The sequence below is a fragment of the Phocoena sinus genome, chromosome 9, assembly GCF_008692025.1.
Source record: "Phocoena sinus isolate mPhoSin1 chromosome 9, mPhoSin1.pri, whole genome shotgun sequence".
Taxonomy (NCBI): Eukaryota; Metazoa; Chordata; class Mammalia; order Artiodactyla; family Phocoenidae; genus Phocoena; species Phocoena sinus.
The window spans coordinates 87132510-87156944 of NC_045771.1; the positions used below are offsets into that span (position 1 = coordinate 87132510).

General features: G+C 40.7%; 1 protein-coding gene across 1 annotated transcript in view; it reads right to left on the bottom strand.

The window, feature by feature from the left end:
• Positions 1-24435, bottom strand: part of SLC26A5 (solute carrier family 26 member 5) — a 55807-nt gene that overhangs the window by 23289 nt on the left and 8083 nt on the right. The window contains 8 exon segments of the mRNA XM_032644084.1: positions 947-996; positions 999-1019; positions 1022-1091; positions 3022-3186; positions 3733-3899; positions 5234-5344; positions 8907-9046; positions 11017-11221. Of these exon segments, the coding sequence (XP_032499975.1) occupies positions 947-996; positions 999-1019; positions 1022-1091; positions 3022-3186; positions 3733-3899; positions 5234-5344; positions 8907-9046; positions 11017-11168 (876 nt within the window). The 5' untranslated portion in view covers positions 11169-11221.

The following is a 24435-nucleotide window of genomic DNA, read 5'->3' on the forward strand; positions in this document are numbered from 1 at the left end:
AAACTAACACACCATTGTAAAGCAATTATACTCCAATAAAGATGTTAAAAAAACAAAAAAAAAAACATACACCAAAGTGCTCCAGGCTCCCAAGGAGAACTCACCAGGACACTGTGGGACATGACTTTCAAGGAAAACAGTGACACGTGTCAGACACCATGCAAACTTCTAGTTTGAGGTAGTTCACAGTTTCGATATTAGTTCCTACTACATTCCTTTCAGTCACACCACATGTTTGCAAAGCTGGGCATTCAGTGGTCACTGTGATAAAAAAGCAGGTACCATGCAAAAATCAAAGTGAACAGGAAATGATGGTAGTGGTGTCCATCTGATTCCCAGGTTTGAGGGATTGTGAAGTGCCCACCAGCCGCCACACGCATTCATTAATAAATTACTGTGGTGATTTAAGAATGTCATAAAATATATTTTATGTGCATTATTTTTACAAACAGCTCTTAAGTTGTTAGACATAAATATGTATGAAGTTGTTTGGACCTTACTACTTAGTAAATGGAACTATTACTTAGGCATTTCTTTTGGCCTAGGAGTGCCAGGAACCAAGAAAGTTTGGGAACCTTTGTCATTTGCTCTTTTCAGAATGGAAACAGCTTACTTTTCTCAGGTTATTAAAGTTATATGTTCATTATAAACAATTAGACAATAAAAACTTTGAAAAAGAAAAATCTCCATAATTTCACTCAAAGATAATTTACATTCACATTTTTATGGGACAGACGTCAGCTATATTTTAAAAATCATCCATGACTCTGCGTAATGCTTTTCTTTTTCTGTCAGTGTACTTGTAAAAGTTCCCCTTGACAAATTCCAACCTTCTCTTGGCAGAAGTGAGAGGAAAGAGGTCAAGTCTCCTCCTCCCGGGTCCACTTCTAAACCCCGCACAGAAATAGGTAGGCGTATGCTGCTGGAAAGCTGACTTACCGCAAAGAAACTCTAAGGGGATGGGCGCTGGCAATTTCTCTTTAAATCTCTCATTAACTCCTTGCCACCCAGCAGCAAACAAGCACCATCAGCCCAACGCCTAGGGAACACACGTTGAGGTTTTTAACATTCTGCAACACAGCAACTGTACTCTGTAACACAGTGAACACTGGATGTTACATCAAGCAAGAGCCCCTGAATAGACAGAGACAGTCTAGTGCTCTAATTCACACCAGCCATCCCATTAGCGGACATTTCTAGCTAAAGGTTCTCAGGCTGAAGTCTCTCTCTCTGCAGCTTTCACCAATTAGGAGTCATTTTACCCAGTCATACAACTTGGTAGTTGTAATCCTTACCTGACAATCTTATATTACAGTGTTCTTTGCTACGCTAACATCTCAATGTAGAATTGTAAAATTCAGAAAAGTAACCCTGAAGCTGAGTCCTGAGCATTAGGAAAGGATTAGGGGTAATATCAGCAAAAAAAATCCATAGGTAAATACATACAAAAGCTTTTAGGAGCTGAAAGAGGGAGAGAAATCACTGTTAGCAGATGAAAGACGAATCAGGTGAGCTTTGAAGGGAAGAGAGTGGCTGAAGCTTGGAAAGAAGCCCAGGAAAGTTAGAGAAGAAAGCCGCTTAATTTTCACCTAAGGCTGCAGTCTCGGCACCCCAAATGCAGTCAGTACTTATCTGGACCCTGGAAAAGTAGGTTACCACCGAGCCAGGCTACACACTTTTCCTATCAATGCCTAGGAGGCATTCTCTATATGCTTGTCTGTTCTATTTCCTTTGTGACAAGGCATTTTGAGAACTCTCAGAGTAAGAAGCATGTTACCAGCTATTACAGGAAACGAATAATTTAGTTATTTAGGGAATGCTCCCACAGCTGGACTCCATTCTAATCAATGAAGGACTCAATTTAACTGTTACTTCCTCAAAGCGACTTTCCTAGACCGCTAATCTAAAGCTCTCTCTAGTCAACTTTCAGAGCAGCCTGATTTTTTCTTCATAGCACTTAACACAATTTGTACTTAATTACATATTTATGTGATTAGCAGTTTACTATTTGTCTTCCCATTGGACCATAAACTCACTGCTCTGCCTAACACAGTGTCTGACACATCAATACCTCCAAAGGCTACAGATCTCTCATTCCAAGGATAGCTTTAGCAGCATCTCAGTTCTGGTATGTAGTACTTACACTGTCATTTGGTTTTAATAATTTTCATAACTTCCTCTTTATCCATGGGTTATTTAAAAATATGTTTTTGGTTTCCAAATGTATGGGGGTTTTAAAGCTATATTTAGTTATTGATTGCTAATCTACTGCACCATGTGAAACAACACTGCAGTTTTAGAATTTGTGATCAGTTTTACGTGACCACTCTCAACGTGATCAGTTATTACCATTGTTACCTACGTGCTTGCAAATAATTTATATTTTCTCTGAGTTGGGTAGAGGGATCTATGTCTATTTTATTAAACTGGTTAATTGTGATAGTTACACAATAGATCCTTTACAGACTTATTTTTTTGCCTGCTTGAGTAAGCAGTTTTTGAGAGAGATCTATTATCCCATAATGCCTTTAAATTATTTGCTAGTTCCCAAAGATAATCTAATTTGTCTTAAGAAAAAAGCTGTTTCTTTAGCTAACTAGAGTCAAGGTGAAATAACCAAATAAAGACCTAACCAGGGACTTCCCTGGTGGTCCAGTGGTTAAGACTCCGTGCTCCCAATGCAGGGGGCCCGGGTTGGATCCCTGGTCAAGGAACTAGATCCTGCATGCCGCAACTAAGACCCAGCACAGCCGAATAAATAAATATTTTAAAAAGACCTAACCAAAAAATTCCTTGTGAGGTAGATAGTATCATATATTAAAGAAATGAGACTTTAAGGTTTACTTTTCCTTGTAGTGCTCTTCTCAGAAAAGCCTTAGAATAACTAAATCTTCTCCACTTTATTGAAATTCTTGGAAATAAGAAAAGTGAGCCTTGCAGGTAAAAGAGATACTGAAGAGAAGGGGGAAAAATAAAGAAGGGAAAACAAGTACCAGTTAAGTCAGGAAGTTGCTTACTTACATACACCACTGAAAAGATCCCACTGTACCGCTTTGTTTTAACTCCAAACAGGTATTTTAACATGGAGGTGAAGACATGCACAGCTGCCGCAGTGGTAAACCCACGGACCAGGGGCTCCGTGAGATATATGGCCACAAATCCAAACCTACAGACACCTAGGCAAAACTTTTTTTTTTTTAATGACAAAGAAACAAATAAATCACATGATAGGTCAGGAAGTTAAAACCAACAGAAAACATTAAAAAGTTCTTTCTGGACCATTTCCTAACACTACAAACTTGCACCTGCAGCAAGTAAGTAGCTAATAAATCAATCACTGGTTATGCATAAAACAACGGAAGGTTTGGAAGGGCCTGGAGCCCCACGGAGCAATGGGCACCCCCGTACTCTCTCTGTCCCTCAGAAGTGGGGGTAGGCTTAGTCATGTCACTTCCTGCTCCTTCCAGGCCCTCTTCCCATTACTAACCCATCCCAAGCTTCAAACTAGTCTTGCTTTTGGAATCTCTACAGTATCCAACTGAAGCTAGCTACTTCCTATTCAGTATCAATTTAAGTAAGGCATGCAGTGGGACTGGTGTTCCTGAGCTATGAACCCTGAGCTCTGGAGTTTTGCTGGTTGACCCTATCCACCATGCAGACCAGCCAAGTGTGCTCAACAAATATTTATTAAATGAGCAAATGAGAGCCCATTTCCACATCTGTGAGTCTTACCTGAATGATTCCTGTAAGTAAGGTCACAGACATGGCGACTTTCACTCTCAAAGCATCTCTTGCCTCCGTACTGTTGGTTGCGTTTACTCCTCCTGGAATGACTATATCATCTGGTACTAATCGAACAGCCACGCCGCCTATCATCAGGCTAATAACTGCAAATGGACCTGAAATAAGGAAGCATTAATCAGGGAAATTATGTTCAGTGTGTCTGATGTGGTTGTTTCCAGTACCCCAGGAGACACAGGTGAGGTCAATAAATCCTCCTTGAAATAACACTGCACTGTGACAAAATCTTCCATCCCACACACTCTTCTAGAACCCTGACATTTCCCCATGAAGAGGTGGTCTAATTCCTCTCTCCTTGAATCTGGGTGGACTTGTGACATGATAGTAATCAAAAGAATGCAGCAGAAGTGATACTGCGTGACTGCTGCGGCCAGGTAACAACAGGTGATGCGGCTTCCACCTGAGAGCTGTACTGCTCGCTTGTGCTGCAGCCCTACAGGCAAGAAAGCCCCAGTCAGGACCACATGGAGAGAGGGCGAGGGCGGGAGGTAAGAAGAGAGGGAGGGGGAGTCCAGCCTTCCTGTAGCTGCTCTGGCTCTAGCTCCCACCTGACTCTTAACTGCTTGAGAGACGCTGAGCCTAAACTGCCCAGATGAGCCCTTCCCAAATCCTGACCCACAGGAACTGTGAGAGATAATCAAATGGTGGTTGTTTTTAGCTGCTAAACTTGGGGGGGGGGGGGTATGTGTTACCCAGCAACGGACAGCTGAGACCTTGGGTGTGTTGGCTGGTGGCAGCCTCAGGCAGCATCAACACTATATGAAATCCATATAAATCTGATCCTAAATACACTAAAGAGAAACCAAGTACAATTCAGTGCCTAAAATAAGATGAAAATGCATTATATGCATAGTAATTAGGAACTTGCAGTATCACTAATAAAACAGAGGAAAAAAAAGAGATGCAGGCAAATTGTATTATGAACTCAAGCACTTATTTCACAGATTTCAACAACTGCTCTTTTTTTTTTTTTTTTTTTTTTTTTTTTTTTTTTTTTTTTGCGGTACGCGGGCCTCTCACTGTTGTGGCCTCTCCCGTTGCGGAGCAACAGGCTCCGGACGCGCAGGCTCAGTGGCCATGGCTCACGGGCCCAGCCGCTCCGCGGCATGTGGGATCCTCCCACACCGGGGCACGAACCCGTGTCCCCTGCATCGGCAGGCGGACTCTCAACCACTGCGCCACCAGGGAAGCCCACAACTGCTCTTTTTACACAAGAAAATTGTCTTTTTCTATTATGCCCAGATTATGAGAAAGCTGTTAGTTCTAGAAATCTTGAGGGGGAGTGTATTCTTTAAAAGCACTTACTGGGTATACAGTAACAAAAGTTGTTACTAAGCAGATGTCCTAATAACAAACATGCTGTTTCTTTGGCACACTGCAAAGCTTGGAAATTCAAAAGGAAAGGTACTAAAATATCAACTGTAAGGTTTACCTATGGATATGTGTCTGGAGGTTCCAAAAAAACAATACATGATAACGGGGTAAAATGAAGAGTACAGGCCAAACACCGGAGGCACAGCTGCCAACATTGCAAAGGCTAAACCTGTGGGATAAAAAACCAAACAGAAACGGGGAGCTCATTAGAAAACAGAGGGCTATGTGTGTTTTTCTCTTGGTTCTTTATCTATGATGAACAAGTGAAAATCATGTTAATTTAAGCAGATGTGTTTTAACATACCCACCCTTCCATCCCACTCTTACATGGAATCCTATATTTGTGTTCAGAGAGTCCAGGCTGAGACAGTTTTCCTTGTCATCTCCTCTTTGCCAGGGGTGGATTTTTTTCTACTTTATTCTTTCCCAAATTACATAACGGCAGAAAGTCTTACTTGACTGGTGCAGTTGTAATCTGGTGTTGATGCCCAAATGCCAGCTGTTTCTCCAATGGGGTGTTTTCAGGGTTCTCTGGAGACCCATTTGCAGTGAGGAACGCCCACTGTACTATTCCCTGGCCGATGTAATGCCGCCCCCAACGACCTAGGCCCCTTACAGGTTCCAGTTCTTACACCTCCTCCAGGTTCTTTCTGCTGGCAGCTGCTCATCCTGTAGGCAGACTTCTGGGCAGGTGCCTTTCAAATGAGCCAAGCCAGGTTACCTCCCAGGGTGCCCAGTTATCTGATGCTTTACCCCAGTAAACTGTGCAAGTGCAGGCCATGCCCACAGGAGGGGTCCTCTTCATTTTGCTGTCATAGGCAGTTCACACCCTTTCACCTGTAGATTTATTTTTTTTGCAAGAATTAGGCAATAGTGCCCACAAACTCCAGGGGACACATGTCCAGTGCTCCAAGTGATTCTCTTGCAGTCCTTCCTTCCTTCCTTAACTTTAGGTGGAGGGGAAATGCATAGGGCTTTTTTCACCTTTCTCTCAAAAATTCTCATTCCAAATCTAGTATCAGTCTTCTTGTCCCCTTACATCCTGTTGGAGTGATGCACTAAGGAGAGAGCATGTGTGTCATTCACTCATCGTTTTGCATGGATGGCCTGGAATCCCTCTTTAGAGCGTGTAAGCAATAAACACCCTTTGTTCTCAGCTTTGGGGCCTCACCAAGTGTCTGGAATAACTAGAAAGTTCATGTAATGCATTGTTATATTGTGGATAAGAACATTTTAGCAAAAGAAGAGTTGGGAAAGCATCCCTATTTCATATGTAACAATATGGTAAGTTTAATGTTGCATTTAAAAATATTTTTTATTTCTAGCAAAGAAATGCACGTCCATAGTATAAAAAGCCAAGCAGTACTAGGGAGGCTGGGAGGAAAAGCCAGCACTCTTCTGCCTTACTCTAGGTTCCACTCCCCAGAAGCACTCACTTCTAACTCTTTCAGCTGTTTTTCTACCATTTATCTCCATTTTTCTAAATCAGCAGTTCCTACATGAGAGGATTCTGCCCACCCCCAGGGGATATCTGGCAATGTCTGGAGACATTTTTTATTACCAAGCCTGGGAGTGGGGCTGCTGCTGCATCTAGTGGGTAGAAGCCAGGGATGCTGCTACCCAACCTGCAATGCACAGGATGCCCCCCCCCCCCAACAGTGTACATGGTACAGGCTGAGAAACCCGTTCTACATAACCTGTTCACATTGTTACTTCTTGGTTTATCGTTGTAGATATAAACTGTTGACCTTCTGTAATGCCTATTTTTTCAGATTCCTCTAGGTTATGATTTCATGGTTATGTGACTTTTTTCCTTTCTAGAAAGTTTTGGGATCTTCTATTTATTCCTGGTATTCTGATATTTTACAATGGTGTGTCTTGTTTTAAGTTAATTTTTCATGAATTCTGATGGGTACCCGATGGTTGCTCTCAGTCTGAAAACTCATGTATTTCAATTCTGAGAATATTCTTTGTCACTATAGCTCTTTTCTCTGGGTACAGGTGACCATCTGCCTTGTGCTGTAAGTTCTTGCAGGCTCTTTGGAGCTGAACAGGGCAAGGAAGAGCCTTTGTGAGCTCACAGTTCAATGGGTAGATGTTTACATAATGCCTACAGGTCCAAAAAAAAGTTGTGGAATGGCACTTCAGTGAAAACCCAACTAGGCTAAATTCTGAGGATTTCTTTGACGTATTCATTTACATGCGTTCACTACAGCCATTTCCTGTGGCTCTGTCAGTCCAACTTGACTGAATGTCGGTCTAGCTCCTATTTCCCACTCCAGATGCCGAGCCTCTGTCTGCTCCTCCCCCTGCCCTCACCTCTGCCTTTAAATACACCCCTTTCTCTATCCTTGGGGTGTTGGTGCCAAAATTGTTGTGGAGAATGGTCCTAAACCTGATTTAAGGCTTTTGTTTAACAGATTTAATAGATTCGATAACTCAGTCACTTGGAAAATTAAAAACTCAGCTAACTGATCACTGGGAAAAATATATATATTTTTTTTACAAATCGATTGTTCAGCAATTAGTTTTTGGGCAACTGGAGAAGGGAACAGATTTTCTGCCAGCTTACCTAGAGGCTGTTCAAGCCATTATCACCTTTTGACCACATTGAGTCACTGTCACCTCTAATTGTTCTCCCTACATTCATCCTGGTGACTTCTCGCCAGCCAAGTCCATTCCCCACACGACAGTCTCAGTGATCTCTTACCAGAAATACCCAACTGAAAAAAGCACGCTGACAGCTTTTACCGCGCTCAGAACGAAATCCAAAGGGGCCCGTCAAGGCTGTGCACACCTGCCACTGCTCGCCTTGCCAGGCTCCAGCCCCTCACTCCCCACACTCCTAGCACCCTGCCTCTCTCATAATTCTTCCAACACCCAATTCTCTTCCTGCTAAATGCCTTCACACATGCTATCACTTCTTCCTGAAGTGCACTTCTTCTCATTCTTTACCTCCCTGCTACTTGTCCTTCAGGTCTCACTTCAATCTCATCTTCTTAAAGAGGTTTTTGTGACTTACCTACTTAAATTAGGTCCCCCTAGTATCACCATGTCAGAGTGCCCTGTATCTTCCTTCACAGTGTTTACCATCATTTGCAATTAAAAACTGATGCGTGCTGTTACGTGCTTCATGTTTCTTTCCCTGACTGGATAGTTAGTTCCATGAAGATGGGGACGGCCAGGCAGATACTTGATAAATGTGTGTGAATAGATGAATAATCAATGAGTGAATTCTTATATCACATATAAAATCACACAAAGGCACAAGAATTCAGTATATCATGGTCCCTTGTAGTAAGAATATGGACTTATAAGTCAAGAACCTGAACAAGGACAACCCCTGAAAGAAACACAACATTGTAAATCAACTATACTTCAATAAAATTTACAACAAAAAAACAACAACAAAAAAGGACAACCTCAACAACATGCTCATGGAGTGACTGATTAACTTGGCGAGAGAAAGGCAATGCCCGGCCAGCTCCTACATGTACTGGTCTGTAAAACCACATTCTACACATTCTACAACTAATATCTCCGGGGCTTTTAAAAGGTTATTTAAAAGGCTTATTTCTGGAGAATTCCTTTAAACAGGTGAAGGTTACTAGAACTATAATGATAAAAACTGTGAATTTCCAATCACGATGAAATTAAACAGAAAAATGGTCAAGCAACTGTTTGAGGAGATGGTAGCGAAGGACAGAAAGAAAGAAATATATTCTACTGACCTTGAGGAAGCTGCAGCACACCTGTGCTTATGCCTGAGACTATGTCACCCAACACATACTCCTTGAATCTGTATGCAGGCAACCACTTGGTTATGGGGAGGAACATGTAAATGATATTTCGTATTTTCTTAGGGGTACATCTGGAGGACAAAGAAATAGATAAAATGAGGACCATTTCTGTAGAATTCACACCAAGGCATTTTCCCTTCCTCATATCTTGGAGCAGTAAGGAAGAATTCAAAACTGGTGCCAAGGATGACTCTTCTACTCTGCAGAGGTCAGAGACAAGAAGAGCTGCTTATTATTATTATTATTTTTAAAAAATAGGAACATCTGGGCTTCCCTGGTGGCTCAGTGGTTGTGGGTCCGCCTGACGATGCAGGGGATGTGGGTTCGTGCCACGGTCTGGGAAGATCCCACACGCTGCGGAGCGGCTGGGCCCGTGAGCCATGGCCGCTGAGCCTGTGCGTCCAGAGCCTGTGCTCCACAACGGGAGAGGCCACAACAGTGAGAGGCCCGTGTAACGCAAAAAAAAAAAAAAAAAAAAAAATAGGAACATCTGAATTGTCTCCACTCTAATGCTCTACAACTGACCATGAAAGAAAACATTAGCTTCAAAATAGTTGAGATATCCCAGAAGCTATTATTTCAACAGGTGAAACCCTTAATGTGCTTCCTGTGTTGGTGTAAAGTGAAGTAGGGGAATTATTTACTGATTGAGTTAACTCTTGGATGTGGAACCAATGACCAGCATCTACCCACTTAGTTTTCCCTTTCCTTATAAAATGAAGGAAATTTTCACAGGTATTATGAGCTTTACGAATATGTCTCTGATTAGGTAAACTCAAAACACCATTTGTCACGGGAGCACTGTAGCTAAGTCTATGTCTGGTTATCTTGGTTAGGTGAACACCATGCTGAAAAAACCAAGGCTTTGCATTTAATCCCTGGATGGTTAAATTAACTTTGATACACAGACTATATTCTGGACCTCAGCCAGTCCTTTTGCCAGTCTATGCCTATAATCAAAGACATCAGTTAGTAAGAGTATGGACAGATGAGTTCCATCACCACTATGACAGCCTCAAGTCCTCCTGGTGATGAGGAAGCAACTTATTCCAGTTAAAAGGATAATGCATTACTGCAGCATGCATGGTATTTTATACAGTGCCTTTAGTGGTTAAGAGTATCTGGTAATTAGACGCAGGAAGATACGGGAAGTAAAATGTCAGGCAACTATGGCAAGAGCACTGAATTTGAGTGAAACAAACCAGATTTCATAGCAGTCTCCTGGTTTAGAAAATTGAGATATTAATCACAGCTGCATTTATATAGTGCTTGCCATGTGCCTTGCGCTCTGCATATATTAATAGGTTTTAACCCCAGGAACTCGATGATGTAAGCCCTAATTACTATTCCCATTTTACAAAGCAGGAAACTCAAGTGCACAGCTGGTGGGCGGCTGGGACTGGGATCAAAACTCAGACAGTCTGACTCCAGTGCACATACCTTCAACCTCTCGTGATGTCACACCTAGAGCACAGGGTCACTGTGAAGCTTATATGAAGCTGTGGTCTCAAGGGTTCAGGAGGCAGCAATCAGATGGTTTGCAAAATCAGGTGTGCAATCAGGTACACATGTCAGGCACACATGTATTACATAGCCATGTTGCTGGCCTGGGAATGGTAAGTGTCCTAAGACACTGAGTGTCCTTGATAGCTTAGGCTGGGGACTTAAATGCATAGATTTAGGGTGTTGCCACATGGAGTAGAAGTCAAGTGGGAAAAAGAGGGGTTGGAACATTCCTGAGAGACAAATGGAAGAGGTGGATATTATGTAGGTGGGTGGAGAATTGCAAAGTGGGTTGTTTATATAAACCTTTATACAGACATAAAGCATAGAAGGAATTTAATAAATATGGTGAAATATGTAATGAAGCTTGTGTTCCATCAAATATCTACCACTGAATGAACTGTGTGGACAGCTCTGCAAATCACGAGTGCTCACCATTTGTTTTTTCCTCCACATTGCCAGATTCTCTTTATACATCTGACCTTGCTTCTCTCATAAGTGAATGACAGATTAAAGGAAATAAGTTGAAACAACATACGTGAATGCCTGTTTCAGCTTATCCCCAATGGATTCCGAAATCTTGTCCTTCTTGTGCAGTCTTTCCTGGAGGACCGGATGACTAAAGATAGGTCTTTCCACATAGTACCGCTGGGTTGCTGCAAGGATTTCACTTTCTTCAACATGATCCATAGTACTCTGAAATTATTCATCAATAGCAGGAGACGAGCATTTCCTGAGTTTCACTAAGGGAGAAAATAAAAACTCTGTCAGATGCCAAAATCCTACTGATGACCGTCCCGATGCATCTCTTCTTGGCGGTATTATTGCAAGTTTTTCTGAGGACCTCTTCATCTTTGGACACCCAGAGCATCTAACCTAGTGATCTGGACAGAGTAGGCACTAATAAATGAAAGGAAAGCAAAGTCAGTAAAAAACACGTTGTCTCTCCCAGGGCAACGAGGGGGTAGTGTGCATACTTTAAACAAAGGATTGTGCTAACTTCAGTGGCTAAATACTGCAGCAAGTTGACACCAAGTCAATATTAAGGGAACAGGGAATCAGGCTGACTCTAACCATTTACACATCAAAGAAAAAGAAAAAGGAGCAAGATCAGTGCTTAAATTGACCCTAGGTTTCTTGAAGGTACAAAAGCCTCCTTTCCAATTCTGTATTCACATTTGGTTACTCCTTAAATTATTCTATGGTTCAGAGCTGAGGCTTATGTCTCCACAAGAGCTACAAGTTGAAAACATCAGTGCAATGTTATAATCATTTTAAAGTTTATTGTGTTGTCATGTGTAAGACTATTAGGATGACTGATATGTCTATATTTATATCTATCTATCTACCTACCTACCTATCTACATAATGAATACTACTCATATGAGTAAAAGAAATGATTAAGGAATAAAAACCCAGTATGTTTCTGCACATGGGAATGTGTACAAGGATGTTAATTGCAGCTTTATGACAGTGAAAAGTTGGAAAAAAACCCAAATGTCTACCTATATGCAATAAAACATAAATTTTTGTATAGTCATAAATTGAACGCTATGCAGTAATTTAAAAAAATGAACTAAATCTGTATGTCATCATCAATAAATCTCAAAAACGTAATTTTCAATAAAGATGCAAGGCACAGGTGGGTACTTCAAGGATGCAATTATTTAAACAAAGTTTAAAAACCTTACCAAGCAATAATGTAGGTTGTTTGTGTACACACATATATGTAGTAAATGTATAAAAGCATGCATGTCAATGACAAACACTAAGATCAGGATGTTGTTACCTCTGGAGAAAAGGGGAACGAGACTCGGAAGAGATAGGGAGCTTCAACTAACCGAATCTGCAATGTTCACTTTGTAAAAAATGAACTGGCACAAAAAGAGCAAAATGTTAAGATTTGACTAAGTCATGTGGTAAGTACACTGGTGTTTAATACACGACTCTGTCTGTAAATTTGAATGATATATTTTACTTTTTATTATTATTTATTTATTTATTTATTTTTGCGGTACGCGGGCCTCACTGTTGTGGCCTCTCCCGTTGCAGAGCACAGGCTCCGGACACGCAGGCCCAGTGGCCATGGCTCACAGGCCCAGCCGCTCCACGGCATGTGGGATCTTCCCGGACCGGGGCACGAACCCGTGTCTCCTGCGTCGGCAGGCAGACTCTCAACCAGTGCGCCACCAGGGAAGCCCTGAATGATATATTTTATAATAAAAATTAAGCGCACAACAACAACTAAAGCCATCAGTCCTAACTGAAGGAAGTTAAAGGCAGAGGAGTTGGGGGTTAGCGTGGGTTAATGGTTAGGTGCCTGTGTGGTGACTGGGTGAAGGCGGGGGATTATTGACGCTGGTCAATCCGATTCCCTTATGGTGAAATCTTAACATTCAAATTGAAATTACGTTCATGTTTTCAACCAGGAAACATCACGCAAAATAAATGCCTAAGTCTAAGGAGGCTGAAAATTTTAAAGTCTAGAATAAAAGGGAATTCGAGCAGCAAACGCAACTAAGTATCAGGACGGATGATATGAAAAGATAAGCCTGGAGAAAGAGGATTCTGCAGTAGAATCTGACAAAGTAAGAGTGTACATCTTTTGTTTTACAGTTAGCAAGGCGGGTTGGCTTTTCATCTAACTTTTTATTATTCCAGGAACTCATCATAATATCCAAAAATGACTGGGCTGAGGTATGCGGGTGGGGTCTGAAACACAGCAACACCACCACTCTGCCCTCCCCCTGCCCCCAACTCCTCCAGAACGTCACGCAACAGCATCACAGAACCATATGCAAGTCAGGCAACCTCCCATGCTGCTGTAAGCCTCTGTGCCCATGCCCAGAGTTCCATTCACTCTGACAAGAAATTGTTTCTTTCCCCTCACTCTCCTTCCACTTTCTCCACACCCTAATCACTGTATCTTTCAAAAGCCAGGTTTTGTCCTTTGCTTTCCTGAGTCCCCTCTCACCTGTAATCCCCCGTGATGTCGGTCTATACTCGCTGCTTCGTATAATTTTCTGTTTCTTCCCACTGTATAATTATTGGTCTCCTCTTCTAGATTGCAAAGTCCTTGAGGCAATACCATACCCTGAATTCCCAGGACCCAGTTCAGTCCTTGTCTTACTGATGAACGTACACAGTCTTTGGACTGGTGCATCGTGTTGTCGATAGTGTATGCCACGCCCCCTCTCTGTTACTTCATATTACAGAGGATTAAGTCTGCTCTGACATTTTACTTTAATTATTTATGCTTCTGGACACCTCCTCCTTGGTTGTCTTCTGTCCTACTTTAGAAAGATAACTTCTTTCTTGATATAGCCACTCAAAGAGAAAAAGACCAGGTAGATCTGAGGGAGGTTTAATAAGAATCCCTGTTGCAAAAACCTACTTTTACCACTGATTTTACTGTTACTCCACATGAATTTGCCCAGTTGTCGATGGGATGAAATGTGATGACCACGTCTAGGGATGTGTTATTGTAGAAGGCAGTAGCGACCAAAACTACCCTCTCACCACCTGGGGAAGGTTTTAAAGGACTGGTGTCTGGCCCCACTCTGAACCTCCTGAATTAGGGTCCCATAGGTGGGGCCCGGACAGTGGGCACTTACTCTGAGTAGGTGTGAGCACACATCCCTGTACCTGAGTGGCAACCTTCTTTGAAGTTTTCAGAGTAACATAATAGGTTAGGCTGAAATGTAGCAGAAGAAATAAAATATTTCTAAAATATTAGAGATCCTTCTCTTTATTCTCAAAAGTCCTTTGGCCACCCCCAACAGGAATTCCTCATTTACACCTGTTACTCGGAAGGCCATTTATCATCTTCTCATTTCTCCCCCTCACAAAACCTGGAAATAATTTCTACCTCATTAAGCAGGGCAATTATATGTAAGTTTTAAATTTCTCCAGCAAGATTCAGATGATCAGCTAGGTAGGAATTTAACATATTTAGAAATACTGGCTTTCAACTCTGCCTAAACACGGCATCTCCTCAGGTGCTTTTGAGAAACAGCAATGCCTGGGCTCTGCACCAGACCAATTAGCACAGAGCCTCCGAGCAGGGCCTCGGGGAGGTGTGGCCCAGGCATCGTTTTTTAGAGCATCCTAAGATGATTCTAATGAGCAGATAAAGTGAAAAAAACCACTGTTTTATAACCTAAGAGAGAGAAATACATATGAAAAAGACAGGAAAATCACAAAGAAATATCTGAAAACAAAAACCAATTATAGGCTTTTCCAAAATTAATAATGAATCAGTGACATGATTAAAGCCAGATGAGTTTTTTTTTAAAGTAAACTTTATAACATATGCTATGCTATAATACAATACATATAATATGCTATAATGTAATATGCTTACTGAAAAATCCATGAAATAAGTTTTGAAGAGGAATATGAAATATAAGGACATGATTTACCAGTAAAAAAATGTTTCTTTGCATTTGCCATTTTCATTCAGGGCACTGGTTCTCAGCCCTGGCTGCACACTGGAATCACCTGACTCTACTGCCAGGGATTCTGATTTAATTGGTCTGGGAGGCAGGCAGGGATTGAGAGTTTAAAAGCTCTCCAAGTGATTCAAATGCACAGCCAAGGTTCAAAACCACTGACTTAGGGGCTGGCAGTATACACACTCACATTTACCTACCCAACCAACCAAACAAAAAGAAGAAAACTGAATAGGGTGTAAATAAATTGTGTGCAATGCATTATATTACTGTCTTTGCTTATGTGTATCTTTGAAATATTTAATAAAAACTTACAAAAGAGAGAATTATCTAGCTCAGGTTTCTCCAGCAAAGTCTTATTTCTATTTGTATATTCTCATAACAAAAGGGAGTTGCGTGTAGGTGGGCAGTGCAATATCCACTACACTTCATGCAAATGCTGAATAAAACTGAGGTCTTAGTTGTTACAAACATTCCATTCAAGGTTTAAATTAGGATCAAATATTAAAGGAATTTAGACCCCAAAACATTAGATGGACTTAGGAAAGCCTTAGGGTATGCACTCTCTGCAGTGTTGCCAAATAAAATATAGGATGTCCAATTAAATTTGAATGTCAGATAAGCAACAAATAGTTGGTTAGTATAAGTATGTTCCAAATTTTGCATGGGGCATACTTATATTAAAAATTTATTGTTTATCCCAACTTTAACTGAGTATTATATTTTTCTTTGCTAAACCTTGCAACAATAACTCTCTGTAGGTCAGGAAGAGACAGAGAAAAGACGGGATTCTCAAATTTTTGAGGTTTTAGGACCCTGCCTACAATCTATGTCCTCCTTAAGATATTTGGCAGTTCAAAGATGTCTCAACTGGGAAAGAAAAGGACTGCTGAGAAGAGTAAAGGAGAAGAGGATGTTATAATGAAAGGCTGTCCTATTGGGGAACTTTTTATGTTCACCACAATGATTAAATAATTAAAGCCTTGAAGGCTATCAATAACCACCTCATCAGAAGAAGAGAGGCAAAGTAACCAAGGGACCAATGCAGGAGATCAAATGACCAGACGCTTATCTGACAGATAATGAGCTTCAAGTGTGCTGATTGCAATTATAAATCACCAAGTTGTAAGACTAAGTACATAAACCCTCACATGAGAAAAGTCACCTCTCAGATGGCCCAAAGGGACAAGTCTTCTGGCAGGCCCTCCATCGAAAATACTAATAACAGAAAAGCAAATTGATCTAGACATTCAAGCCCTGCTTTCCATAGCTATGAAAGAAGGGATTTAAAAACAGTTTAGAACACCTTTCAACATAGATTTCTAGATCTGAAAGTAATCTTGGAAATCATACAATTTAACTCCCTCACTTTGTGAGAAAAGGAGCTCATCTTCACTCACTTGACTTATCCAAAAATATTCTCAGAATGCAAACCTTGTTTCCCATTCAAAATAGTCATCAAATATAAAAGGCTCAGATATTTATAAATAAAAATGTAAAACTACATTTTTATTTATAACAGCAGCAACATTTTAAACTTCAAACTAAAGGCAAGAATTCATTGCTTGACAATTATGAAGAGTCACTATGCTTTTGTGGAAGATGCTCCAAACTGGAGGTTGGGGGCAGGGTCTGGCCCTAGTTCTGCCTCTCAATCATCTGAGCTATTCTATACTGTTAGGACAGGATCAACTAGACCAGGAGTCCCCATACTTGGAAGCACATTGGAATCACAATGGAGAGCGTCAAAAACCACAGATTTCCAGGCCCTCTAGAAATTCCGATTTAGTAATTCTGGAGTCTCTATTTTTCAAAGCTCACAGAGTAAGACTATAGTCCAGAAAAGAATTACAGTCCAGAAATAATTTTTCGTTCACCTATGACATTACCAGCCTTTCCCTGAAAGCAATTTGAAAAAGCTGCTTCCTCTTTTCTACACTTCTGGGACTTTTAGCATAACCAAGATAAATTCCCTGCTTTTCCTTATTAACAACCACTGATTAATTAAAGAGGCCCAATATGTAGAAAGGCCATGCAAAATCCATGCAAACTGGTCCTGAATGTAGATTGTAAGCTCCACGAGGGGAGGGCCACTGTCTGAACACCTAGCACATAGTGGCATGCAGCTTGCGGACTGAATGCTCCCGGAGTGTTTTTGAGTGTTGGGGGCCAAGGTTGCTGGAGGATGTAGCCTGGGGCTCTTCCCATCCTTTCCCTCTTCTTTTATAATTATCCACCTCCCCCGAGGAGGAGACCACCTACCTCCTCAGCCAAAGGATTCTTAGATTAGTATCCAGAGAGGCAACACCGTATGGTAGGCTTTGGGTTCGGAGAGACTGTGTTTGTAGACTGGAACTGGCACTTGATATGTGTTTTTTGCAAGCCTTCATTTGTTTATCTATAAGTGGAAGTTTGGAGCATAGGCTGTGAAATCACACAGATCTAAGTTCCGGTCCTGGTACTGCCCTCTTGCTAGGACATCTAGCAAGTTACCTGACCTCTCTAAATAGGGTGACCATAAGTCCTGGCTTATGCTTGCTGTCCCAGAGTAATTCTTACTTCCAGAATGTCCTGGATTGGAAAAATAAATTATATGTTTCCTTCCGATTCTTCAGCTATACCACTCAGATAAAACCTCGTTATATATCTGTGAAAATAAATAAGAAAATGTTTCTAAAGTACTTACACGGGGCCTGGCACACAGTAAGTGCTCAATAAGTGTGACCATTACTACTGTGGAGAGGGTACCTAATTTCCTTCAACCTCGGGTTGCTCATTTGTAAGTGGGGATAATGGTTTTCCTTTGTTTTCATTTAATTGTCTTTTTGAATCACTGACATATTCACAAGGCTCAAAAATTCATGTGCAAAAAGAATTAAAGTGAAGTTACACTGCCATTCCGTGGCTGGGAGGCAATCACGGTGTCAGTTTCCTGTGTGTCTTTCCAGAGATATTTTCTACATAAGCAGATATGGGTATATGGTCTTCTTCTTATAAACGGTAGCATGACTTAACCCCATTCTACACCTTGCTTTTTTCACTTACTATATCTTGGTGATCTTTCCATATCAGTACAAAAAAGTTTCCTCTTTCTTGTGTTTTTAAACAGCTGCATACTGTGCTGTTACGTGGATGTTCCTCAATCTGCTTGGCCAGTACTAGTAGTGCTACATTGAGGCTTCATGTAAGAATTATGAAGCGCTTAGAATAAGGCACTCAATATTTATTATTTATAATTACTATTACCTTTTAGACAAACCTCACATTTATTTCCTTTCACCTGCTCCATTTCTCGAGGCCTTGGGTCTCCATTTATTCATTCGTTCCAATACAAACCTACTTAATCTCTACTTATATGTTTGGTTGAAACATGCAAGTTGACTATGCTTACAGATTAATAAACTATGGTACATGCCCTCAGGGAACTTGTCATCTAATGTCTTTGCAGCAATCTATATCCTTTTAAGGATGTCTTACAGGTGGCTAGGGGCATATGAGATAATGGAACATACAGGGGAACATAGGAGGTTCTGGGGATGGGGGCAAGAGATCACTGGTGAGGAAATACAACACTTAGGAAATCAGATCAAGGGCCTTTGATATAAAAATCATGTTACTTTTTTCCTTCTTTTTATAAAAGTAATATATAAGCACTGTGAAAATTTGGAAATTTTCCATTTTTCTCATGCATAAATGATACATAGTAAATGTATATTGCAAATAAATATGTTTGCATGTAATGTATATTTACTTGGCTGAAATAGTCTTAATAGTTTTGCATTAAAATTTTTTTTTACTTAACATTATATCATAAACATTTTGCCATGTCAATAAACAACTTCAGGGGCTTCCCTAGTGGTGCAGTGGCTGAGAATCTGCCTGCCAATGCAGGGGACACAGGTTCGATTCCTGGTCTGGGAAGATCCCACATGCCGTGGAGCAACTAACTAAGCCCCTGCGCCACAACTACTGAAGCCCACGTGCCTAGACCCTGTGCTCTGCAATAAGAGAAGCCACCTCAATGAGAAACCCGTACACCACAACAAAGAGTAGCTCTCACTCACCGCAGCTAAAGAAAGTCTGCACACAGCAACAAGGACCCAATGCAGCAAAAAGTAAAGAATAAAATTTAAAAAAATAAACAACTTCAGAAGATATTTTTTAATGATTTTATAATATTTTATAATATATATGTACCATGATTTAGTTAACCACCTTCCTTATTATTAGACACTTAGGCTACTTCTAATTTTCTGCTATCACAAGTGAGATTTTGTTTTTCGATCTGACTTTATGTGTGTAATGGTAATAAAATATAGTTCATATTTAAACAACGTTAATGCTCATTTTAAGTAGTGGGTAACTTACAAAGTGAGTACATAAAAACTTAAAATTGACTTAAAAAATATTATGAATGATTCACATTTACGTGAGCTTCTTGTCTATACACAACAATTAGTCATTATAGTATAACATTTATTGACACTCTGCCATCGAAGAATCACAGTATCTATGGAAGGTAAGAATTACCCACATTTTTCAGGAGTAATAACAGCTGGGATTGGAATTTAGGTCTGCTCACTGCAGAAACCATGCTCTTGTGCTATGCTGTCTCATTAACTGTGCATCAGATTAATCGTATCAAAATGTTTATCTACTTTTATCGAAATTATATTAATTATAGGCATATGTTGTCACTTGTGATTTGTTGCTTAGGAAGCATGGTGGTCTTAACCAAATTAGAAGCAAGATTAGAGGTCAAGCAAGGTTTCAGAGAGGATACTGCACTAGAAGTAGCTCTTGAGGCAAAAAGTGAAGGTGTGTGACTCTGCACACAGAAGTGAAAGGTAAAAATTAATAGGACCTATTCACAGAATACCAAAAGCACTGGTAACAACTTTGTTTTAGGTAGTTATAGGAAATGAAACTGGAGAAGTCGAATAGGATGAGGTCTTATAGGACCATAAAAGGCAGGCTACACATTCAAATTTGAAGCCATATGCTCTAGCTATTTGAATATATTCCCATCCTCCTTTGTCCTATACAGAACTACTGATCAAAACCACCATACCAGGGACTTCCCTGGTGGCACAGTGGTTAAGAATCCACCTGCCAATGCAGGGGACACGGGTTTGAGCCCTGGTCTGGGAAGATCCCACATGCTGCGAAGCAACTAAGCCCGTGTGCTACAACTACTGAGTCTTCCCTCTAGAGCCTGCGGGCCACAACTGCTGAGCCCGCGCGCACCTAGAGCCTGTGCTCCACGACAAGAGAAGCCACCACAACGAGAAGCCTGCACACCACAACAAAGAGTAGCCCCCGCTCTCCACAACTAGAGAAAGCCTGTGGGCAGCAACGAAGACCCGACGCAGCCAAAAATAAATGAATAAATAAATTTATAAAAACCACCATACCATGGAAAAATTATTCAATTCCACTAAAGATACTGAATCCCTTCCAGCACTGATTTTCTGTGACTCCTTAAGTTGATAAATTGCAAGATTTATTTTCCAACTAGGAACACATGAAAGATCATTAATAGTCAGAAGATATGCCTCCAGAATCTTCTTTGGGACAAAAAGCTCAGTAATTCATATTGGTGCTTAAGTTTGAATGACAGATATTTTAATAAGAAAGAGTTCTCTAGTTTAAGTGAAAATGAAAGAACTACTGGCTTACCAGTCATTTCTTTTTCTAAAATAATAACTTTAGTCAAAATAATACAGACATGATAAAAATACAAGTATTATGGAAGGGCTAATCACAAAAATAAACAGTTTTCCATCCCTCTTTTCCCCAACTCCAGCTGTATTCACTGAAGCGACCATTTTCTTAAAACCAGTTTTTGTTTTTAGTTCTTCTTGTGGGCTTATTTTTAACTCTAAATCAGCATTTTCAAAAAGAGTGCTATTAGTATTTTGGGTGGGACTTGTGTGGAACTGTGCTGTGCACTTTGCATTTTCATCTCCGATACTAAATAAATGCTAGTAGTGCCCTCCAGCCACTATGATACATTTCCAAATCTCCTCTAGAATTGAGAACTACTGCTCTAAGTAATATAATTATATGGCTATATATTTTTTAACATCTTTTTTGGAGTAAAATTGCTTTACAATGGTGTGTTAGTTTCTGCTGTATAACAAAGTGAGTCAGCTATATGTATACATATATCCCCATATCCCCTGCCTCTTGCGTCACCCTCCCTATCCCACCCCTCTAGGTGGTCACAAAGCACCAAGCTGATCTCCCTGTGCTATGCAGCTGCTTCCCACTAGCTATCTATTTCACATTTGGTAGTGTATATATGGCCATGCCACTCTCTTACTTGGTCCCAGCTTACGCTTCCCCCTCCCCGTGTCCTCAAGTCCATTCTCTACGTCTGTGTCTTTATTCCTGTCCTGCCCCTAGGTTCTCCAGAACCATTTTTTTTTTAGATTCCACATATGTGTTAGCATACAGTACTTTTCTCTTTCGGACTTACTTCACTCTGTATGACAGACTCTAGGTGCGTCCACCTCACTACAAATAATTCAATTTCGCTTCTTTTCATGGCTGAGTCTATCTTTTGATTTATCGAAATTAGACATTTATGAATGCTTACCATGAAAAATGAATATTTAAGTCTCTACATTGCCTGCAATTTTTTGCTAGATTGTATTACTTAAAAAGAAAAATTTATTCATTTTTGGCTGCATTGGGTCTTCGTGGCTGCATGCAGGCTTTCTCTAGCTGTGGTGAGGGGGCGCTTCTCATTGCGGCGGCTTCTTTTGTTGCGGAGCACCAGCTCTAAGCACGTGGGCTTCAGTACTTGTGGCACGCAGGCTCAGTAGTTGTGGTACACGGGCTTAGTTGCTCCATGGCACGTGGGATCTTCCCGGACCAGGGATCAAAGCCACGTCCCCTGCATTGCCAGGGGGATTCTTAACCACTGCACCACCAGGGAAGTCCCTGTATTACCTTTTAATTTGTTGACCTATATAACCAATATAGGCTAGGTCATTCTCTCTATTCTTTCCTTCTGGAATTTCTATTAGACATTTGTTGGAGCTTCTCATTATACCACTGTGTCTTTTAACCTCTGACATTTTCCATCTTTTAACCTCAATGCGTTGATTCTAGGCAATTTTCTCAGATTTGGCTTCTAGTTCACTAATCTACCTTTGGCTCTAATATGTTGTTTAGTTAGTACATTAATTTTTAAAAACAGCCTATATTTTTCGTTTATCTTCTTTTTGAAATATGCTTTTTTGTGCACTATTTTTTTCCTTTTTTCTATTCTTTTTACCCCTTTAATAATTTTTTTTTTCCCCCAGTATGCGGGCCTCTCACTGCTGTGGCCTCTCCTGTTGTGGAGCACAGGCTCCGGATGCGCAGGCTCAGTGGCCATGGCTCACGGGCTCAGCCGCTGCGCGGCATGTGGGATCCTCCTGGACCGGGGCACGAACCCGTGTCCCCTGCACTGGCAGGCGGACTCCCAACCACTGCGCCACCAGGGGAGCCCACTCCTTTAATAATTTTTAACACACTTATGATTTTTTTCACATATTTTTATTATTTTCAATTCTTTGGGATCTGATTCTTCTATTTGTTTTGTTTGCTGACACTCCCTTATGGTGGTTTGTAGGTTTTTAAAATTGTGAGCTCATATTAAATGGGAGGGAGGTGAGAAGAGGTTCCCTGTCTCCTTGGGCCTGAGGTCATGTCTTCTTTCCAGATTTAAATGGCATGATCCCATCCCCACATCCCAGGATCTGTATCCCCCAGAGAAACTGCTATGGTTGTGCTAAGTATAAGCTTGCACTTAGTGCTCTCTTAAACCATTTCCTGCATTCTTCTGGCAGTCTTTATTTTAAAGTTAACTACTTATTTAAACATGTCATTGTGTTTTATTCTTTATTTTTGTATGTTTGTACTGAAGGGAGGTCTGTATGACTCAGTTTAGTTCTCCAGGTTGCTAGATGTCCTGTTATTATAACTCTGTGAATATAGTTCATTACTGGTTCTATCTGTTGAACAGAAATTACTTAGTTCTTCTTAAAGTCATTTTTCTTGGAGTTTACTGACTACTTGTTTTAATTTGTATCAATTTCTTTCTAAGCCTGGTACAAAGCTGCCAGCCTAGGATTGCATTTGGGGAGTAACACTCTTATTTCACATGTTCCTCCTTCTTACTTTTTTTTTTTTTTTTGCGGTACGCGGGTCTCTCACTGTTGTGGCCTCTCCCGCTGCGGAGCACAGGCTCCGGACGTGCAGGCTCAGCGGCCATGGCTCACGGGCCTAGCCGCTCCGCGGCATGTGGGATCTTTCCGGACCGGGTCACGAACCTGTGTCCCCTGCATCGGCAGGCGGACTCTCAACCACTGCGCCACCAGGGAAGCCCCCTCCTTCTTACTTTTTACTCTCTTTTTGCTAGAGCATATCCTTAGGTAACTGTTTCAGAAAGGGTACTTGCAAGTAAATTGCCTGAGTCTTTGAAGATCTGAAAAGGTCATTTTACTCTCACACTTAATAATTTTACTGGCAACAGAATTTTAAGTTCAAAATCATTTTCCCTCATAATTCTGAAGGCATTGCTCCACTGTAGTTTAGTATCCAGTTCAGTGATGAGAAGCTTTACATCAATCTTGAGTGACTTTATTTTCTCTTTCAGAAAGTTTTAGGAACCTCTCTGTATCCTTGACTCTGAAATTTTATAATGATTATATCTCTATATAGATATTTTTCCATTCATTTGATGGATCATTTTTATCTCATGCTTTTCCTCAACTACAGGAAATCTTCTCCTAGTATTTTTTTGGTCAACTTCTTCCCTTCCATTTTGTTTTCTCTTTCTAGAGCCCCAATAGGCTGAAAGTGGATTTAATGGACTATTTCTCTATGTTTCTTATCTTTTCTAGCATATATATTCTCCATCTCTTTGACATTTCATTGTACATTCCAGGAGATTTCTTAAACTTTATCTTTCAGCTGCTCTAATAAACTAATTTTTATTTTAGTAATTATTTTTAAAATTTTCAAGATCCTTTTTCGCCTGTTTTTTGATTATACTTTTTCTTTATAGAATTGTGTTTTTGTTGTATGGAAACAATATCTTTTTAATCACTGAGGGTACTCACATTTTTTTAAAGCTATTTTCTTTCTTTTATGATAGTCCTTAGAGTTTTATTTTTTTAATTGAAGTATAGTTGATTTACAATGCTGTGTAGCTTGACTTCAGGATGAGGAGGCAAGAGCTGGCCTTCCGGCTAGGGGCACCTCTCTTTTCAAATGCCAGAAACAAAATGGGTTTACTCTTCAATGCCAAACGCCCAGTCTCTCTGCTTTCAGGCCCCCCTGCTTATGCCTGCTCTCTGTCCTTGCTGACTTCATGCTCAGAGCTTCTTTCTAGAGGGTCACTCTCCCTCCCCTGGTGGTCCTTCCTGATCCTGGTGGTGATCCAAATCTTGGTTCCGTTTCATCAGCAACTTGCCTGCAAACATTTCGCTATCCCATTCTCTTCAGAGTTC